The sequence below is a fragment of the Pieris rapae genome, chromosome 5, assembly GCF_905147795.1.
Source record: "Pieris rapae chromosome 5, ilPieRapa1.1, whole genome shotgun sequence".
Lineage (NCBI taxonomy): Eukaryota > Metazoa > Arthropoda > Insecta > Lepidoptera > Pieridae > Pieris > Pieris rapae.
This window is the reverse complement of record NC_059513.1, coordinates 6972013-6989225: the sequence shown is the minus strand read 5'-3', so window position 1 is coordinate 6989225 and position 17213 is coordinate 6972013. Positions and strand designations below refer to the sequence as shown.

Here is a 17213-nt window from a genome sequence, read left to right as displayed (position 1 = left end):
ATCAAATTAAGTGAAAAACTATTGTCCCACTCTTTTATTCTGAAACGCCACGAGAGAGAAAAGGATAAAAAGCTTTTCAAAATGTTTTCTGGTATGTTTCCTTAAATGAATATAATGTACTTTTGTATTTTTTTCATAGTAATCAAAAATTAAATGTTATTTATTACTGTTATGTAATATATAAATCATAATAAAAAATTACTGTGACATTTATTGCATATTGTAATGATTGATATCAAATATGATCTCCATTGTACGACTACATATATGTAAAATTCCATACAATTTGAAATGAAAACCTATCGGTAATAATTCAATAAGCAAGTAGTCAAAACAAACACATCTAGTAAATTACACATACATGTTCAAAACATTATCTATAATACAAAAATTTATTATTTAATTAATTATCGAAAATAAATTTCCATTTAATCAAACATGTGTATAAGATAGCGCTTGATTATAAAATATTACACTAATGTACTTGAATAAATTAGTAATTATTTAAATTGTCAAAATTGAGCCCGAATTCGGTACGATTAGTCATTCAGTACTGAAAGAACAAATTTAGATTAGAGTTATTTTAAGTATGTATCGCGAAAACGACCTCAAAACGGCATTCGACCTAGTCGTTTGTAATCTAACATAACAAGTCGGGTTTTAAACGCGAAAGTTTACGTTTCGTTTCCCTGGCTACTTTCATTGCAAACGAAAATAAATTTTAATACAATCTCGTATAGTTCAATATAGCATAGCTATTTAGGGGACACGTGCGGAATCGAGGTATTAATGGAGTCGATATCGTACAATAAAGCGCTACAAAGCTTACGAAATATGCATTGTTTAATGTTTGCCTTATAGCGTGGCGCTGTTAAAGCGCTTGTATGCTTAGTGGTATGCTGCCGCACGATGACTCAAGCTTGGTAAACAGTATGCGGGGCCGATGAGTCACCGTTTTACACATTCGCGTATAGTGTTTGAGAAGTGTTGTCAGTCTACACTCCACGGTTGGACTCTTCAAGTAGTCAACCAAATAGTTTCAGGCGTTTATATCGCAGACTTACTGCCTAACGCGCATATTTTAAATTGGTAAAGACAATAAAACTATAGCTAAGGAAGTTTTGTGAAAGTGTGAGTTCTAGATAATAGTTATAAGTGTGTGCGTATTTAGTGAAACGGTCGATACGTTGGAAGCAGAACTGGATTCCGTGAAGACATTAAAATGCCTTCTAATAAGAAGCTAATGTCAAAGATGAAGCAATTAGCACATTGTATTTTAGTTGTGCATATGGTGAGTTCAGTGATTATAACAATTATTTAGCCTATAAATTTAGGATTGTTGCAGTTCATAGTAAAAACTCTAACATAAGGTAGGGCATACATTATTATTAAAAGCTACCATTTATCATTACATTGTAATGACAATAAACAATGACAAGAGTAAAAAACCAAGACTGCAATTAAAACTTTGAATGGAATTTTGATTGTAACATAAACCTCAATGTTAATCGGTATGAGAATATTAATAGAGGCCAGCCATCTAAATTGTTTCTATTAACAAAATAGCAATAATGCATAAACTTCAAATTAATGTATTGTACACATAACATTATGTAACAAACTATATACATAAAGTATTATCATGATTTCACAGTTTTGTATATGACAAATTATCAGTACAAATTTTATTACAGAATCTTCCACATAACCATTTCATAGGTATTTGGGCTAGTTCGATCAATACTAACATTTGTATATATAGGTACGTCTTGTAGAATATTTTTTGTTAGTTGTATATACAAAGCAGTGGGCGAGAGCTAGCTCTTGTTCGTTTTGTTTGTCTTCCAAATCGTCGTCCTTCAAAACCGGTCTGAAATTAAACGCCGGACAAGTTATAAGTCCGTGTTACTGACCACGGAGTTGCTATCTCATTCGTCGCCTCATAGAAAAAGAAATTCGCAAAGTCTTTTATACATGATTGTGAAAGATAATATTACAAACAATGCTATATAATGCGACAATCTTTAAGTGATATCGCTACTACTTTAACAAATACATAACATTGTTAACGAAGCGCTAGTGGATATTGATTAGGACCCCAACAAACCCCTGGCTTGACTTAACTCTGTTACGAGTTCAAAGAGCAAAGTTTGTTTTAGCGGACGCGGCGTATCTTTTAGATATGTTTTAAAAAAAAGTTTCTAACGTTCGACCTTAACAATACCCGTTTTTTTCTAACAGGAAAACAGATGTTTCATTCCGAAACAATTTGCTCACTCAGCTGCTTACGAATAAGGATAGTCCTTTCGTCATTCATAATGATTTATCTCACCATCCGGTCTTTCCTCATGTCATGAACATTCAAACAGCTGAATGGGCTTTTCAAAGTTTCTTTAAATAAAGGACAATGGGAATGAGAAGAATCTAATCTCAGTGACGCATCCTTCATTCTCAGATAGGTTGAGGTTAAAGTTATATAGATATAAACGTAATTTTCATCAAGGACTTTGCTAAGGAGCGTTGAAAATTTCCTTAATTGTTTCCTCCATTTGTAAGGGTCTACTTAAGACCCCAGGCCTGGACGATTCGGACTGGCAACTTAGTAATTAAGCTTATTTCCTCCGCTTGTTTTGTCGTTTACAACAATTGTGTGTCTAATTTAGTGAAGTTAGATGAGTTTAGGTACGCAGAAACGTGATATTGGACTTGACTAGAAGACTCATTAAAATATTTACATGCCTGTTATTCGACTAGTCAGACAATTAGCTGCAGGGTATGAAACTTTAGAAGAGCACGTCCGTGGGTTTTGTGAAAGTGAAAAGAATAAAACGGTGTACAGAGCATTTAATTCAGTTAGACCTGTTTGCGGCTTCTGGTTTGCAGAACGTGATCAGACAAGGTTTGGCGACGTAGGATTGACCGCAACGATTGTATTCTGATTCCAATATCATTTTCCGTTTCTTTACTTTTTTAAGTCGGTTTCAAATATTGCCGTTTTCTTTGCCAACAAATCTGTTATCGTTTTAATTATCGCACATTTATCAAATAAAATTAACATAGTATTTCGTGTAAGCACATATACAAGATGTAAGATTCTGTTATGCATACCAAATTATTTTTGTAACCCAAGGTTATAACTTCCATTTGAAATTCATAAGATTTGATAATTTTTTAGAAACTGAGTATTTGACAGACGTATTGCGAGGCATTTATTTATGTTATACGACACTGCAGTGAACTATTTTAGTTCGGCGAGCCAGGAGGCGTGTCTCCGGTATTTATACATCGCTGGGCTGAGTCATGTGGCCGTCTGAAAGTTGTCCCACATCCTTAATACTGGATTACTCATAGCGAACCCGGAATAAAAGCTTTCTATATATAATTTAAATTTATATCTCGTTATTTTCCATGTCATGTATACGGTAAGGTTATGGTATTCAGTGTTTGTTTTGGTCTTCATTTGTTTTTAATAATTGAAGACTCTATGAGGGCTAACTACTAACAATCAAATAGTTTACAAAGCTTTAACCGCTACTCGGTTTTATATAACTATATTGACTATAGGTAGCTTTGGAGTTGTTAGCTGTTTGGTAATGAATTGTAACTTTGATTATTTTTCTTTAATAGGTCTTCAGATTACCTTGTGTGTTCACGTTGATTTGGTCTAAGGCTTAGACACACCACGAAGTAATATAGTTTACGATATGTTTACTATCAGCAATTGTGGCGCCAGGTGTCTGTGCGATTGCGTATGACAAAAACGTTTATTCACCGTGAATCACACATAATCTTTTGCGTTTGATTTTTTTGTTCAACACGTGTATTTTGTATTGAATGGCTATATTTACACTGTATAAATTTTGATAAATTCTATATACCAACCACAAAGACATTTTCCTTAATAGTAAATGTTGGCAACAATATTGTAGGCCTGATGGTACTTTTAAGTTATAATCACAATGATGTGAACTATTTCAAGTGGCAGGCAGATCATTTCTTATCAATATTATCCTTGATAAGATACACTGTACGTGTGACTCATTTTAATCGGCTTTAGTATTGTTATGTAAACTTGGGTCTTTCTATATTATTACTTCGAGTTGTCTTACTTCTATTTTATATATGTTATACTACCTTTTTCTGTATTCCATCTTTTCAGTCCTTTTAATTTTCGTTGCCATAATTATTTTATTAGCTAATTACGGAAGATTCTGCTATGCTACCCCATGAAGACTCGTGTGTTTCCTGAATAAAAACAGTTTTTTTAGTTTAACCGTGCCATTTACGCCGAGAACTGCGTAAAACATTCAGAGTTTAAGGAATACATTACAGAAAACTACTAGAATTGTTCCAGCCTTCTTCTAATAATTGTGCTTAGCAAAATATTTTGTGATTTACATTTATTTATGTATAGTAATAAATGAATATATAAATGTTGTGGCTTACAATAACAAATTAAACAAAGTTTGTCAATTATCGCACTATGTTCATGTTCTTCCAGATCATTACACAATGGACTACATCATTTAATAGTACCTAGTTTCACCGGAAAGCGAGCAGTAGTGTACCATTAACCCTTTACAATTTCACGAATTGTGTTTGAGCAGTATTCAATCAGATGCTTTCAGAGAACCCTTCCGATTCAGGGTTAACATTGATTTGAATTGGTAAATACAACGATAGGGATATATTGATGATGAAATTGGCTATTTTCGCGCAGCTGGCCCAATCTAACGCTACACATTCCAACAGTAAATTTAGTTTTTAGATAAATTAAGTATAGTTGTCAATTGTTTAGATAACTATCTTAAATCAAACTCTTGTACGATCAATAAACCAATACTTTGCTTTATACTCAATTTTTTAATGCGTTTTCTTTTTGACTTCTATCTCATTATGTCATTAATTTAAACTTTACTACTCACCCACTGTATGAAGTAGTTCTCCAATTCTGAAATTTTAATGAGCTATTGTAATACAATAAAAGCAGTCAGTAGACTAATAAAGCGTCAAAACAAAATATGCAAATAAAATCTCTAGACAACGCAAATCACGAGGGTGGCGCGGTCTATTAATTATGTAAATATACATGTAGGTATTTAGGCACCGCGCTACAATGCATCAAAGTCTCTCGATGAAGTTTGAATAAAGAAAAGCCTGCCGGCAATGAAACCGGTTGCCAATTCTTTTTCCTTTTTGAAGACTCCCTCATGTTTAATGACGTTAAAATAATTATGGTTAAAGGTTCCTTGAATGTATTTGTTAGGTGTCGATATTTTTTGCGAGGATTGCATAATGCAGTACATTCAACTCATGTTTACGTAAACGTTTCGAGGTCGGGTGCTTAGCAAGATATACTTGGTGCTTTAAATTACTCGCTGTTGGTTAAATATACATTTTAAATGTTAAGTTTTGTACGTACTTACGTACACGCTGCTGACTTAATTTGTAAGAATGAAAACTATTTACGAACTATTGTGTAAACAAATCAAAAATGTGTTGGTATACCAGAATATGTCAAAACAATCTTGATTGTGAGGTAAATATTAGTTTTTGAATCCTGTGTGAAATCTCTAAATTTGAGACCTCTTTTTTTTATAGAACAGGGGTCAAACGGGCAGGGGGCTCACCTGATGTTAAGTTATCCACTCATTTGTACGTGGGTACTAAAGTAACCAAAAAAAATATACCGCCGCCCATGGACACTCAATGCCAGAGGGCTGGCGAGTGCGTTGTCGGCCTTTTAAGAATTGGTACGCTATTTTCTTGAAGGACCCTAAGTCGAATTAGTTCGGAAATACTTCAGTCAGCAGCTGGTTCCCCAAAGTGGTGGTGCGCGGCAAAAACTGTCTAGAAAAACGCTCGGTTGTGGAACGGTCGACTTCGGTCTTTTCAAACGTTATCACCTAATCGAGTACAATATCTCATAATATTCTTTATGCTCATTCTCATAAACAGGAATGGTCCCTAATAATGATCGTACGAGGGGAGAGGACATCTAAGCGACCGTTACGGTCCACGGATATGTCACCGCTGCATTTTATTACCACTTTACTCCGCCACATAATCGACCTTCGTGATGAAGGGCTTCTTTCCTTATTTGAATATTTAGCTTCGAAATATTCAAGCGTTCAGAGAACCCTGGCAACATTTTAGAGTTTTTGGTTGTCAGTTGCCTAGAACACGCAACACAAACAAACGAATTCACATTTGTTTAAAAAAATAGTTACAAATAAACACGTTTTTTTTATATTACCAAGTTTTGATGAATTAATGTGAAAATATTACTACAAACACACATAAAAACCTCCATGACAAATAATTATATTTTGTACATAAAAATAAAATAAAAAATAAAATACGTTTATTTTGGAACATAAGATCATCTAGGTATCACTTATTCCACGTCAATCAATTCGAACTTGTAGGCATCCCTCATCGGCAAAGAAGACAGAGGGTGTAGGCCGAGAGAAAAAGCCGGCGTAAAAAACTCTCGGTACTCTTTTAAAAAAGCAAATCATCAAACAATATTTAAAACAAATATATCAAATTAATTAGGGGACATATATACACAAGAACGAGAGTTTTTGTTTATTTGATTTTGTTCGTATTACATTATATAATTATGCCGTTATTGTTTCAGGTCGAGTTTTTAGAAGCATACTGCACACCTCGGGACACAGCCCCTAGATCACCACAACACAAGCGCCGCTCTAGAGAGCCGCGCCGCTCCCCTGATACCAAATGGCGATACGATTCCCGACGTCAAAACTACGACTTGGATAGGCGTTCCTACGAATACGAATCCAGAAAATACTTTGGAAGAGAATACGATAGGGATTCAGGACGGCGAGCTTTCGACGCAGAGTCGGCGAGGCGACGCGCTGACTACGAATCAGCTAGACGCACGGATTTTGATTTATCAGCACCGGAGTCCAGGCGGAGTCCCGAGAGCGCTCCAGAAGGGTCCGCTGAGTCACCGCCCGAACCAGCACCATCTGCGCCTTTACGACAGGAAAGGCCGTTAAGACATCGCTCACAGCCGTATTACGAGTCTGGTGAGTTTATTTGTATATCACTTATAAATACACAGGGATCACTTTGGAATTACTTTGAAATAGATGTCGTACGTACTTGATCACGTAACCATTTTTATATAAGTCGGATTGGATTCAACGGGTCACGCCTGGTGCGTAGTTACTTTGTGGAATGGAATATATTATATAGATGTATGATATATCGCATAGTCTTTACTAATCATGCCTCATTCATGAGATGCACAAAATAATATCGATGGTAAAACTGTTCTTTGTGAATTTGTTACGTTGAACATTTTATTAGAGTAATGACACAAGAAATAGGAACTTTCAAATTTTCATATAATAAACTTAATAAATCTGTCATGGTAATTTATAATTACGCTTTTTAATAGCGTGTACATTTTGTGATATAGTTAGGCATCTTAATTTGAGTATAGTATAACGTCATCTCATGTCTAAGGAATGGGAGCAAACCGTCTATTCTTTTATTCACAATCGCGGCGGACTTGTTTCAACCATTGTTCTCTGCTCCAGACTAGACCCAAAGAAAAAACTTAAATGTTTCTCATTTTTATCAAGACAACATCAAAAGCTATGAATTATTTTATAAGTAGGCTGGAGCTCGCTAAGCTTAAACGGGATCTTTTTATTAATTACGAGATTTAAAATGAAATTGTTCGAAGATTAAAAAAATGATAACAAATATGAACTGACCGTATTGGTAAAGGTTTTTTATTATTCGCCGAATTGAACATATTTTGTTAGTATATACGACGTTAAAATCCGTCTTTCCCTTTGTTTTGTATCTGATCGCTTGTTCCTAATAAATAATAATGATTCAATTCACGAACTGTACTTAAAACTTTTATTTTGTAAATAATTAAATAAGTTCATAATGTATCACACATTATATGTTATCAGACTCTTAGTCTAAATCTATATTCTCGCAGCTCCGCCAGTGTACCTAGATTTCGTGTTATGTGGCAGGATTAATTGCGGCGTTTAATAATAGTCGTAATGTTTCAGTCAACTTAAACTTCAATTTGTCAAAACTTGGTCAAAAACCGTACAAAAATTGTTCATGGATTATGGTATTCATCCGAGAACTTCATTTGTAAATAAGCCCAACCAATAATTTGTAACGGTCTCAGAGATAATTCACACCAGCGACAATTTAATGTTCTGTGAATGCCGTAGACTTGTGTCCTACAAAGTAGGTAGTCGATTGGAAATTTACAATTAGGCTAGATAAAACCTGCGCTAGTGATGAACAATGGCAACTTTTAATCAGGCTCTGTTCGTCTAGACTGAAAAAATCCTCGGACGTAATAAATGAGAATTTCCATTGTATTCCATAGCGGTAAATAATAACTGCAATTTTGTTGATTATATCCTTAAAATGTTATTCGGGGTTATGGGGATAAAAGTTATCTTATTTCATGTTATCTTAGCGAATAACACCAAATATTAATTATAATCTAACACGTGCTTTACCACCTATTTTTAATTATCTATTTGTTGTAGTATGCTTTTTGTAAATTATACTATTGTACGAACAGTTAAATGTAACTTAATCAAATTTAAAAATCCAATAAAGCCAAAAAATGTGACATTTGACATAAGCTTTGTACAATTAACGAGTTCTTAGTATGAAATTAATAAATATCGTCATGATATAGTAAGCTTTGGCTATATTCATAACTGGTTTGATGTATAAGAAATCATAATTTATATAGATTCATATATATATATATATATATATATATATATGTGTATATTAATAATATTTGAAAAATATTGTTGTATTATAAAAAAAAATAACGTATTAACGTGTCTTAAATCCACATGTATTATCAGGACGTCTTGATTAAAGAAATTAAAAATGTTCACATAACATGGTTCCTTTTGCTACTGGATTGTGTTATGGCCATTAATCGTTGATCGGATTTCCGGCTTATTGAATTTATGATGTCATGTTACAAGTATGCTCAACTAAGTTTACATTTCCGCTCAAGCCTTTGATTTATCTCGAATGATCTCCTCCTTTCCAGCTCCTTTGTAATGTACTTAGTTTGGTTTCCGGGGTATAAAAAACACAAATGTCACGATTGCTGTCACGCCCAGGTTAGCAAGGTCGCAATTAACTGGAATTTTTTTAACATTTCCAACAATTATCTTTATATTCCAGCCAATTTACATAAAACCCTTACAAGTGATATATCAAAAGCCTTCGTTTAGTTTTCTTTGAGTTTATCGCGACCATACATACAGACACGATAGATAAATTTGTTTTATAATATGTAGTGACAGTGTATATTAATACATTTATATTAATACATAATTAGTTGACTCTTGATTTATATGTAGAAGCTTAAATATTAATAATTTCTTTAGCCGATTTATAGTCTCATGTAATCTAAACGTAGACGGGGAAACAGTTTGAAAAGACATTAAACATGTAAATCGTGTCAATTAAATAAATTCGTGCTCATAGGCTATACGTCCAGTCACGCGGAAAAGTAATTACGTCACGTAATGACGTCATATTACACACCCCTCTAATAGTCGATTTTGGGTAACCAATCAGAAATTGCGATTATCTTTAGTAGCGCAATCTTTGTCTACCCAAGTAGATTTAAATAGCTATAGCGGCTTTAAGCTCTACTAATAACAACGTTATTGGTTTACGAATATGAATATAAAATTAAATTGATATTGTGAACGGATGAATACTAGATAAAAACGGTTTGATAAATGCCAAAGGAGGAAAAACTAGCGCATTTCTTAGAATTGTAGGCATAAACGGCTACGTATATCGTGGAGGTAACGTCGTAGTAATTTCGTTTTAAATACACATTTAAGATATTTTAGGTATTTAGTTGTTACGTTTCAAATATGGGATAAACGCATATAATGTATCATAAGTTTTGTCTACTGTCGTTTATAATGTTCCACTTGAGACGATTCGTAGACGCAGACAAGTAGGTTTCGACATCATTACTCACATTTTATTCACAAAACGTTCTTAAATTTTGAAGCGTCCCTCTTCGCGGTTTACTTTATATTACATATTAACGTACACCGCCAAGATTGTATTAAAGCCATTCTTATTTTTCACATTAAATTATAATCTTTATTTATTTGTTTCAGAATCATCTACAGACGATCGATCTTCATCTAGTGAAGAGGAAGAAGAAGACGACGAATTTGGTGAATTCGATCCATTTGCAACTGCACCGTCCTTACATTCGCCCGACAGTGGACGCTCTGATCCACGCTACGCTAACGCTCCTCGCAGAAATCCTAGTCCATACTATTACGGCGATCTGTTCAAAACCTCAGCACCAACTCCAGCTCCGGCAGCTGCAGCATCTTCAACGTCATCGTCGCGAGGTCCGAGGTACAGAAAGTCAGCCAGCCTTGACGCTCCCCACGTTGCTCAAAGACCAAATCTGCCAAAACGATTCTCAGTGGCTGAAGATGGCTTTCGTGAGCTAGAACGATCGTCATCTTCGTCTGGCGAGAGCGCGTGGATGCCGCCGAGGCGTCGTGGGCGCGACGCGGCCGGCTGCGCGTGCGCCGCGCCCGAAGATGTAGACGAGCATCACGCGTCTCGTAGTGTTTTTTATGTGCCGGCTCCTCTGCCCCGCTGGCCTCAAGAGATGACCACTCGACAGATATACGAGACCGCCTTTGACTGCAAAATTGCCCGCTCTGATGACGACTTGGACGATTTTGATCGCGTCAGCAACCACCCGGCCCTATTACAGGCCGAGGAACGTAAACTTATTGCCTCGGCGCAATCAGCATTCGAAGCTGTTGAACGCAGTGAACCTGACTACAAAGGTCGTCGCAAGGTGACCATGAAAACGGATAGTGTTCGACGTTCCAAGATACCCACGATTCGTCAAAAGAGAGAAAATGAAACAAACACTACTGTATTATGCGAAGACTTAGAAAAAGTTCACATTATAGACGATGACGATAGGACAGCATCGACGTCACAATTACCTTTAAGAGGTTATACACCGTCACCTCCGTCTACAGCGCCACTGCCGACAAAATTTCAGCAAAAAGATGGCTCTGCGATGAATAGCATTAAAAGTGCTCCTAATTTACCGCAATCCCAGCCGGCTCATCCACGTTTGAAGGACTTAAGATTACCTGTAAAATCATTACGGGCTCGAGACACGCCAACCAGCAGCGACGCTAGCATGACAGACGCCAAGGCATCTGTCTCAACTGACCTAGACCTCGGTCAGAGACTCAGGGATTCATCTCGAGAGTCCCGTGATGGTGACGATGAAAGAGGACAGTCAAAAGACGGTATTTTTTTAGAGATTAAGGGTCGACCCACTTCCGATTCAGACACCCCAGAATTGAATCGGTACTCAGGGCCAAAGGGGGTCGGCCCTATAATGGAGTTTAAAGGCAGGCCCGGTATAGTGCGCCCTCGTCGGAAATATTCGAGCACTGAGAGTATGGCTACTAGCAGTAGTGGAGGAAGTATGGAATCACTAAGAAGCAGCAATAGCGAAGGTGATCGAAGCAGTAGTAGTTCTGAAGGCCGACATTCTTCTTCTCTCAGTTCGCACAGCTCGGATTCTGGGAACGTTCCATTTGCTAAATCACACCACATGCATTTGACGGGGTTTGGGCATCATCCGGCTAAACTGCATATTTTAAGCCCTATATCTGATAAGTCTTCACAAGAGCCAGCGTCAGAAACGTCTGATAACAATAAAAATAACAACTCACAAAAAGTTTCACCCGAAGACGGGGAAATAGGAAATAACACTGTACAAACTACCGTCGAAATTGTGGCTAAGCCAAAACGGCGGGCTTTGCAAAATCGGAATTTATTGAACCTCACATTCAGACATTCGACACCTGGGGACACTGAGATTCAAGGCTCCGACAGTGGTATTTCTATTCACTCCCGTGAGGGGGTCGATTCGAGGAACGCTTTCATCAATTTCAAAAATAGCAACACAGAGGAAGTTCGTAAGGATGAAGCTGTGGACCTAACCGATCTTCCATTCGATATGCCAAAACTACGTAGACGGCGGGCCGAGGCCGAAGTTGATCTACGTACCTTGCCATTTGATATGCCAAAACTGCGTCGAAAGTTGCGCGGCCAGTCTCTACAACTAAACAGTGATTTCGGTGACGCAATATCGAACGCTTCATCCAGCCAAAGTGTTCAAGACTTGAATCAAGGTAATTTATTTTCCTTATAGCTTATTTACAAATTGTCGGTAAAAGGGTCTGTCACATTGTATTAAAGGCTCTCGTAATTTGACGTGACTTACTCAGAATAATAAACCGATTAAGATATATGAGTCCAGATTGAACCACACGAAATGTTCTAGTCGGACGCCCTTATATTTAATTCACTTGAGTGCCTTGCTAGGGAACTTTTTCCTTCACGTTGCAGGCAATTTGTAAACGTTCAGTCAAGTTAGGAGTTTTCGATAGACTCCCGTTTGACAGATAATGGGAAGTGACTTATATTGCTTCCATAATGCAACCTTTTTTAAAGCTTTATGACGTGCGATAAGATGTATCTTTTATATTTTAGATAAACACCGAGAAAAGCTGACATTGAATTTCAATAGCGGAAGCAGTGGCTCGAACGGATCTAAAGGATTACATTTAAATTTGGGACCCATCGCTCCGCCCCGAGATTTGGTTGATGCATCACTTCCACTTGACCGACAAGGGTAGGCTTATTTTAGTTTATACATACAGTTGCTTATATTTTAACCAACTGTATGTATAAACAATACTTTAAAAACAATATTTGCCTTGAAAGTGGTATATATCATGTTTGATGAATTATATCTACCACACAATCAGTCGTATCAAACTAGCATGTAAATATTTTACTCTAATTTTAAATGCAGTTAAATTATTAATTATAGGGACTCTCTGATTTTATATAAGGTATATAATTAACATATATTAGACAAATAATTATTTAAGTCTTAATATATAATATTAAGTAATGATGATGTTTTGTATTTCAGGTGGTATCATGGAACGTTATCACGCGTCGAAGCTGAGAGTCTGTTGAGAGACGCAGAAGAGGGCGCATTCTTGGTTCGAAACAGTGAATCGGCCAAACATGATTATTCTCTTAGTTTAAAGTGAGTACATATTTTTATACATAACTAATGTTTTTTTTAAGTTATAGTTTTATTTATTGAAAAAAAAACTATGTTGAATCTATGAAAAACTTAGAGAAGTTTTTTTTTATTGGATCGTACTTACACTAATACTTAACATTTATTTTGTTTATTTTAGATGCTTATAAGTATTTTGGATTTTCAGATCGACACGTGGCTTCATGCACATGCGTATATGTCGTGGTGGCGACGGGTACACCCTGGGTGGGGCTTCGACCGCCTTCCCCACGGTCCCGGCTCTGATGAGGCATTACGTCACAGCTCAAAGGCTGCCCGTCAGGGGCGCAGAGCACATGGCGCTGTCAACCCCACTGCTAGCCGTCATGCTTTGAGGCCTCCAAGCGCGTGGAACCATCCACTGGAACCATCCGTTTTTCCTGGCCTTGAAAACCCAGGAGGTGTCGATTTCTTTACGTTCGCTTCGCGTCAAGGCGAGTGTAAATAATAAGGTTTTTTGATACATTAGAACCTGTCTAGGTGTAGTTTAGTGCCCAGTTAATACCAAAGAGTTAGATTAGCTTAAAGGGCTTTTGTATTGCGCTCATTTTTTTATGCTAGTCCCGACCGCAGCCTGTATTATTTATTAGTGATCGTAATTTATTTCATATATGTATAACATGGTTTGTTGTAGCTTATCACTAAGATATTTAAACGATACTTATTCATTAAGCGATAATTTAGCGGTTTTTGTAAATAACGAAAGGCCTAAGGTTCTGTTTATGTACTGAAGCACAAATTACGGAAACGAGAAATAGACCGTTCGTTGACTTGCCTATTAAAAGTCATCGCTTAAGCTGTCACGATATCGATTCACGGTACGAGCCGGTACCTTATATTTTGTACTGAAAACAGCGTTGGTACTCTGTCACTTCCAGCGGTATTGACTTTTGTGTTACGTAGCCCTCGTGATAATATCGAGCGGTACAACTCAACATTGAATAGGAGTTACAGAGTACTGAGGCAGGACTATTTTGCACCGTAGTTTATCTAGATTTTTCACCCACGAGCTTAGGTTAAGGAAGACGAGGAAGTAGTGACGCGTGTCCAACGGACTATATTAATCAAGTAGTTTCGGCACATGCGCGTGCGATCAAATAGAGTGCACATGTTACGTAACAAACACCTCGACTTATTTATATTTTTTGTTACATTAGACGTAAGTAGAAATATTTATGGGCCTTGTTTATGAGGTTTTCTTTTGGGTAAAATGGTCCAATACATTAATCGCATTTAAGGTTAAAAAATTTTTACTGTGATTTAATTTAACGCTGGATTGAAATATGTTTTAAAAAATCTGTGTTTTAAGGATTTCATAAGCAAAGTGATCTCGAATTCTTCCTCAGCGATCCAGTTACCTTAGTTATATTTTTGTACCTGATTTTGACTAACACTTCGTTTGAGACTTAAAAATACATTTTAACATATTTTTTGTTACGTGTATATCGTTAGTAATAGTTGTATATGGGAACGAGCGAATTTTATGTATGTGAGACATTTTAATGTGTACTAAAACACGGCAGTGCAGCTTCTGCAAGCGAAACTAATTTTAACGTTTGGTGTTTGATAAATTTGAGAATTTATTTGGGAATAATTTATTTACATACAAATGATCGATCTCACAGTAATACCTACATAGATTAATTATATAACAAATGTTCTGTATTCCAATCATAGAACGTAACATACAAGTTAATTCTCAAGTTCCTCAACGCTTAAATTAAACCGTTTTAACTAAGAAGCGTGAGGAAATTACAGTAAAAATATTATTGTTTGGACGATTCATGCATTTAAAAAGAAATTAATGATTATAGGACTCCGATAGTAGAATCTTAAAGCAAAAGAGGATTGAAGTAATCTTTACCTCCTGCTTATACTGCATCAATGATTAAGAGAATCGCTCTTAAGATGCTTATAATTTTTGCACCATTAAATGAATTCATTTAATTCAATTGTCATATAGGGGTGGTTGTTGTGAAATGATTAATGCATAAATGTAATTTTTTATTGTACATTCCTCATGTATTTAATATTTAACGTAGTAAGTATATAATGGAATGAATACTTAGTATGGGAAATCTCTTGGAAGTCTTAAAACGTGTCAAAATTTTTTCATAAAACATTAGGTTTCGGTCAAATGTTAGGTAATGTTATAGCTTATAGTAGTTATAATCAATACAATTTTGAAGGTGTAGTTTGAAATGAATGACGTAATAAAAGTCTTAAAAAATATCTTGGTGTTATTTATTTTCCTTTAGCTATCTAGTTTTTGGTCTCCAATTATCAACAACCTATAACAGATTGTAATTCTTTTTTTTATATTATAAATGTAAATAAAATAAATCAGTGGCGCTATAACCTCCTTAGGTCTTGGCTTCAGATTTTTGAATCGGTTTCATGATTATTTTTTGTTTTAAATCTAATAGTAGGATATCAGCCTTCAGTGCCTGACACACGACGTCGACTTTATGGGTCTACGATGTTTTCCTTCACCGATTGAGCAAATGTTAAATGCGCACATAGAAAAAAAACTCCATTGGTGCACAGCCGGGCTCGAACCTACGACCTCAGGTATGAGAGTCGCACGCTGAAGCCACTAGGCCAACACCGCTCCTATTATAAATATATTTCAATTAAAATATTAATTTAGCATAGCGTTGGTACCCAAAAATAATTGTCAGTGAAAAGAATTACAGGTTGATTTTGCCTTAATAGCGCCATCTACGAGAATAGAAGTCATATTTATTATTTAGATACCATTTGAATAGCACACACAGCTAATTCTTAACAAATGGGCTGGGACTCTCCCGCCGGCAACACGGCGCGCACACAGGACTTCGGCAGGTCCCTCGCTGGGCTTCCCTCGGGTCAACCGGGTGGTATGACTGCGAGTCCGGTGTGCCGTCGTGGGGGCTCTCCAGCCCCACCGACACACAAAAACGAATGCTGCGAGAGCGAAGACACACCACAGCACCTACAAGGCTCAGAGCCTTGTAGGTGCTTGCAGAGAGGCGCGAAACTGACACCCCCGCAAGCCCATGGTCTAACGGGCCTCCCGGCTCCACCCAGGGTGCAGCTCGGAAGACAGCACAGTTGGATAACAATACTTAACACATAATTTTGTATTTTTAGCGCCACCTATTATTATACATAAACACTACATGCAAAATGTGCATTTTTAAGTTATTGTCTTCTGCGCCATCTAGGAGATCTTATCGTAACTTCCTAGTGTTTTACAGTTTAAGGACTTTTTCAATTAAAACGCTTTCTATCGGTTCTTGATGAAACTTAAGTTACAGTTTCATTAGTTAAAGGTTGGCGAGATGCATGTTTGTGCCTCCGGCATCCAGCACCTCCAGAATCTCGCCCCGCTCCACACCTCTCTCTGATGCCTCATAAAGTTTCACACACAGCTAATTCTAAACAAATGGGCCTTCCCTACGGCAAATTGGCGCGCACAATGGATTTCGCCCGTAGGTTCCTCGCTGGGCTTCCCTCGGGTCAATCAGGGATCTCACCCGGTGTGGTATGACTGCGAGTCCGGTGCGCGCCCTATGCCGTCTTGGGGGGGCTCCCCAGCCCACACAACAACGAGTGCTGCGAAAGCGAAGACGCTCCACAGCAGCTACGACTTTTATTTGAGTTCTTTATAAAAATTTATAATGTAAATTATTTAGTTAAACTTAAAAGAACATAGTGAAACAACTACTTACTTAAGATGGTCCCTTGCCCTCATAGATATTACGGAATTTAGCTATAAGCATATTTTGAACCTTCTTCGAAGAAATGGACACAATTGTTTCCGCTGCAATGCTTGGTAAACTAGAACTGCTTTAGTTTTAAAAAGCTGTTTGTTCTATGTCCAACTGAGGATGAAGGAATATGCCACTCGGTTGAATTTGAAAATTTGTTACTAAATAGTCAAATATCTGTAGTGAAACATAAACAAAATGTCATCAAACTTTGACTGGTAAATTAATTACTGCCT

General features: G+C 36.7%; 1 protein-coding gene across 1 annotated transcript; it reads left to right on the top strand.

Moving 5' to 3' along the window:
- Positions 1–956: 956 nt before the first annotated feature.
- LOC110996665 lies at positions 957–15457 on the top strand. Its single transcript, XM_022264469.2, has 6 exons — positions 957–1291; positions 6644–7058; positions 10191–12260; positions 12622–12763; positions 13070–13189; positions 13374–15457. The coding sequence occupies exons 1-6, from the start codon at positions 1223–1225 to the stop codon at positions 13558–13560; spliced, it is 3003 nt and encodes a 1000-aa protein (XP_022120161.1). The 5' UTR covers positions 957–1222; the 3' UTR covers positions 13561–15457.
- Positions 15458–17213: the final 1756 nt, after the last annotated feature.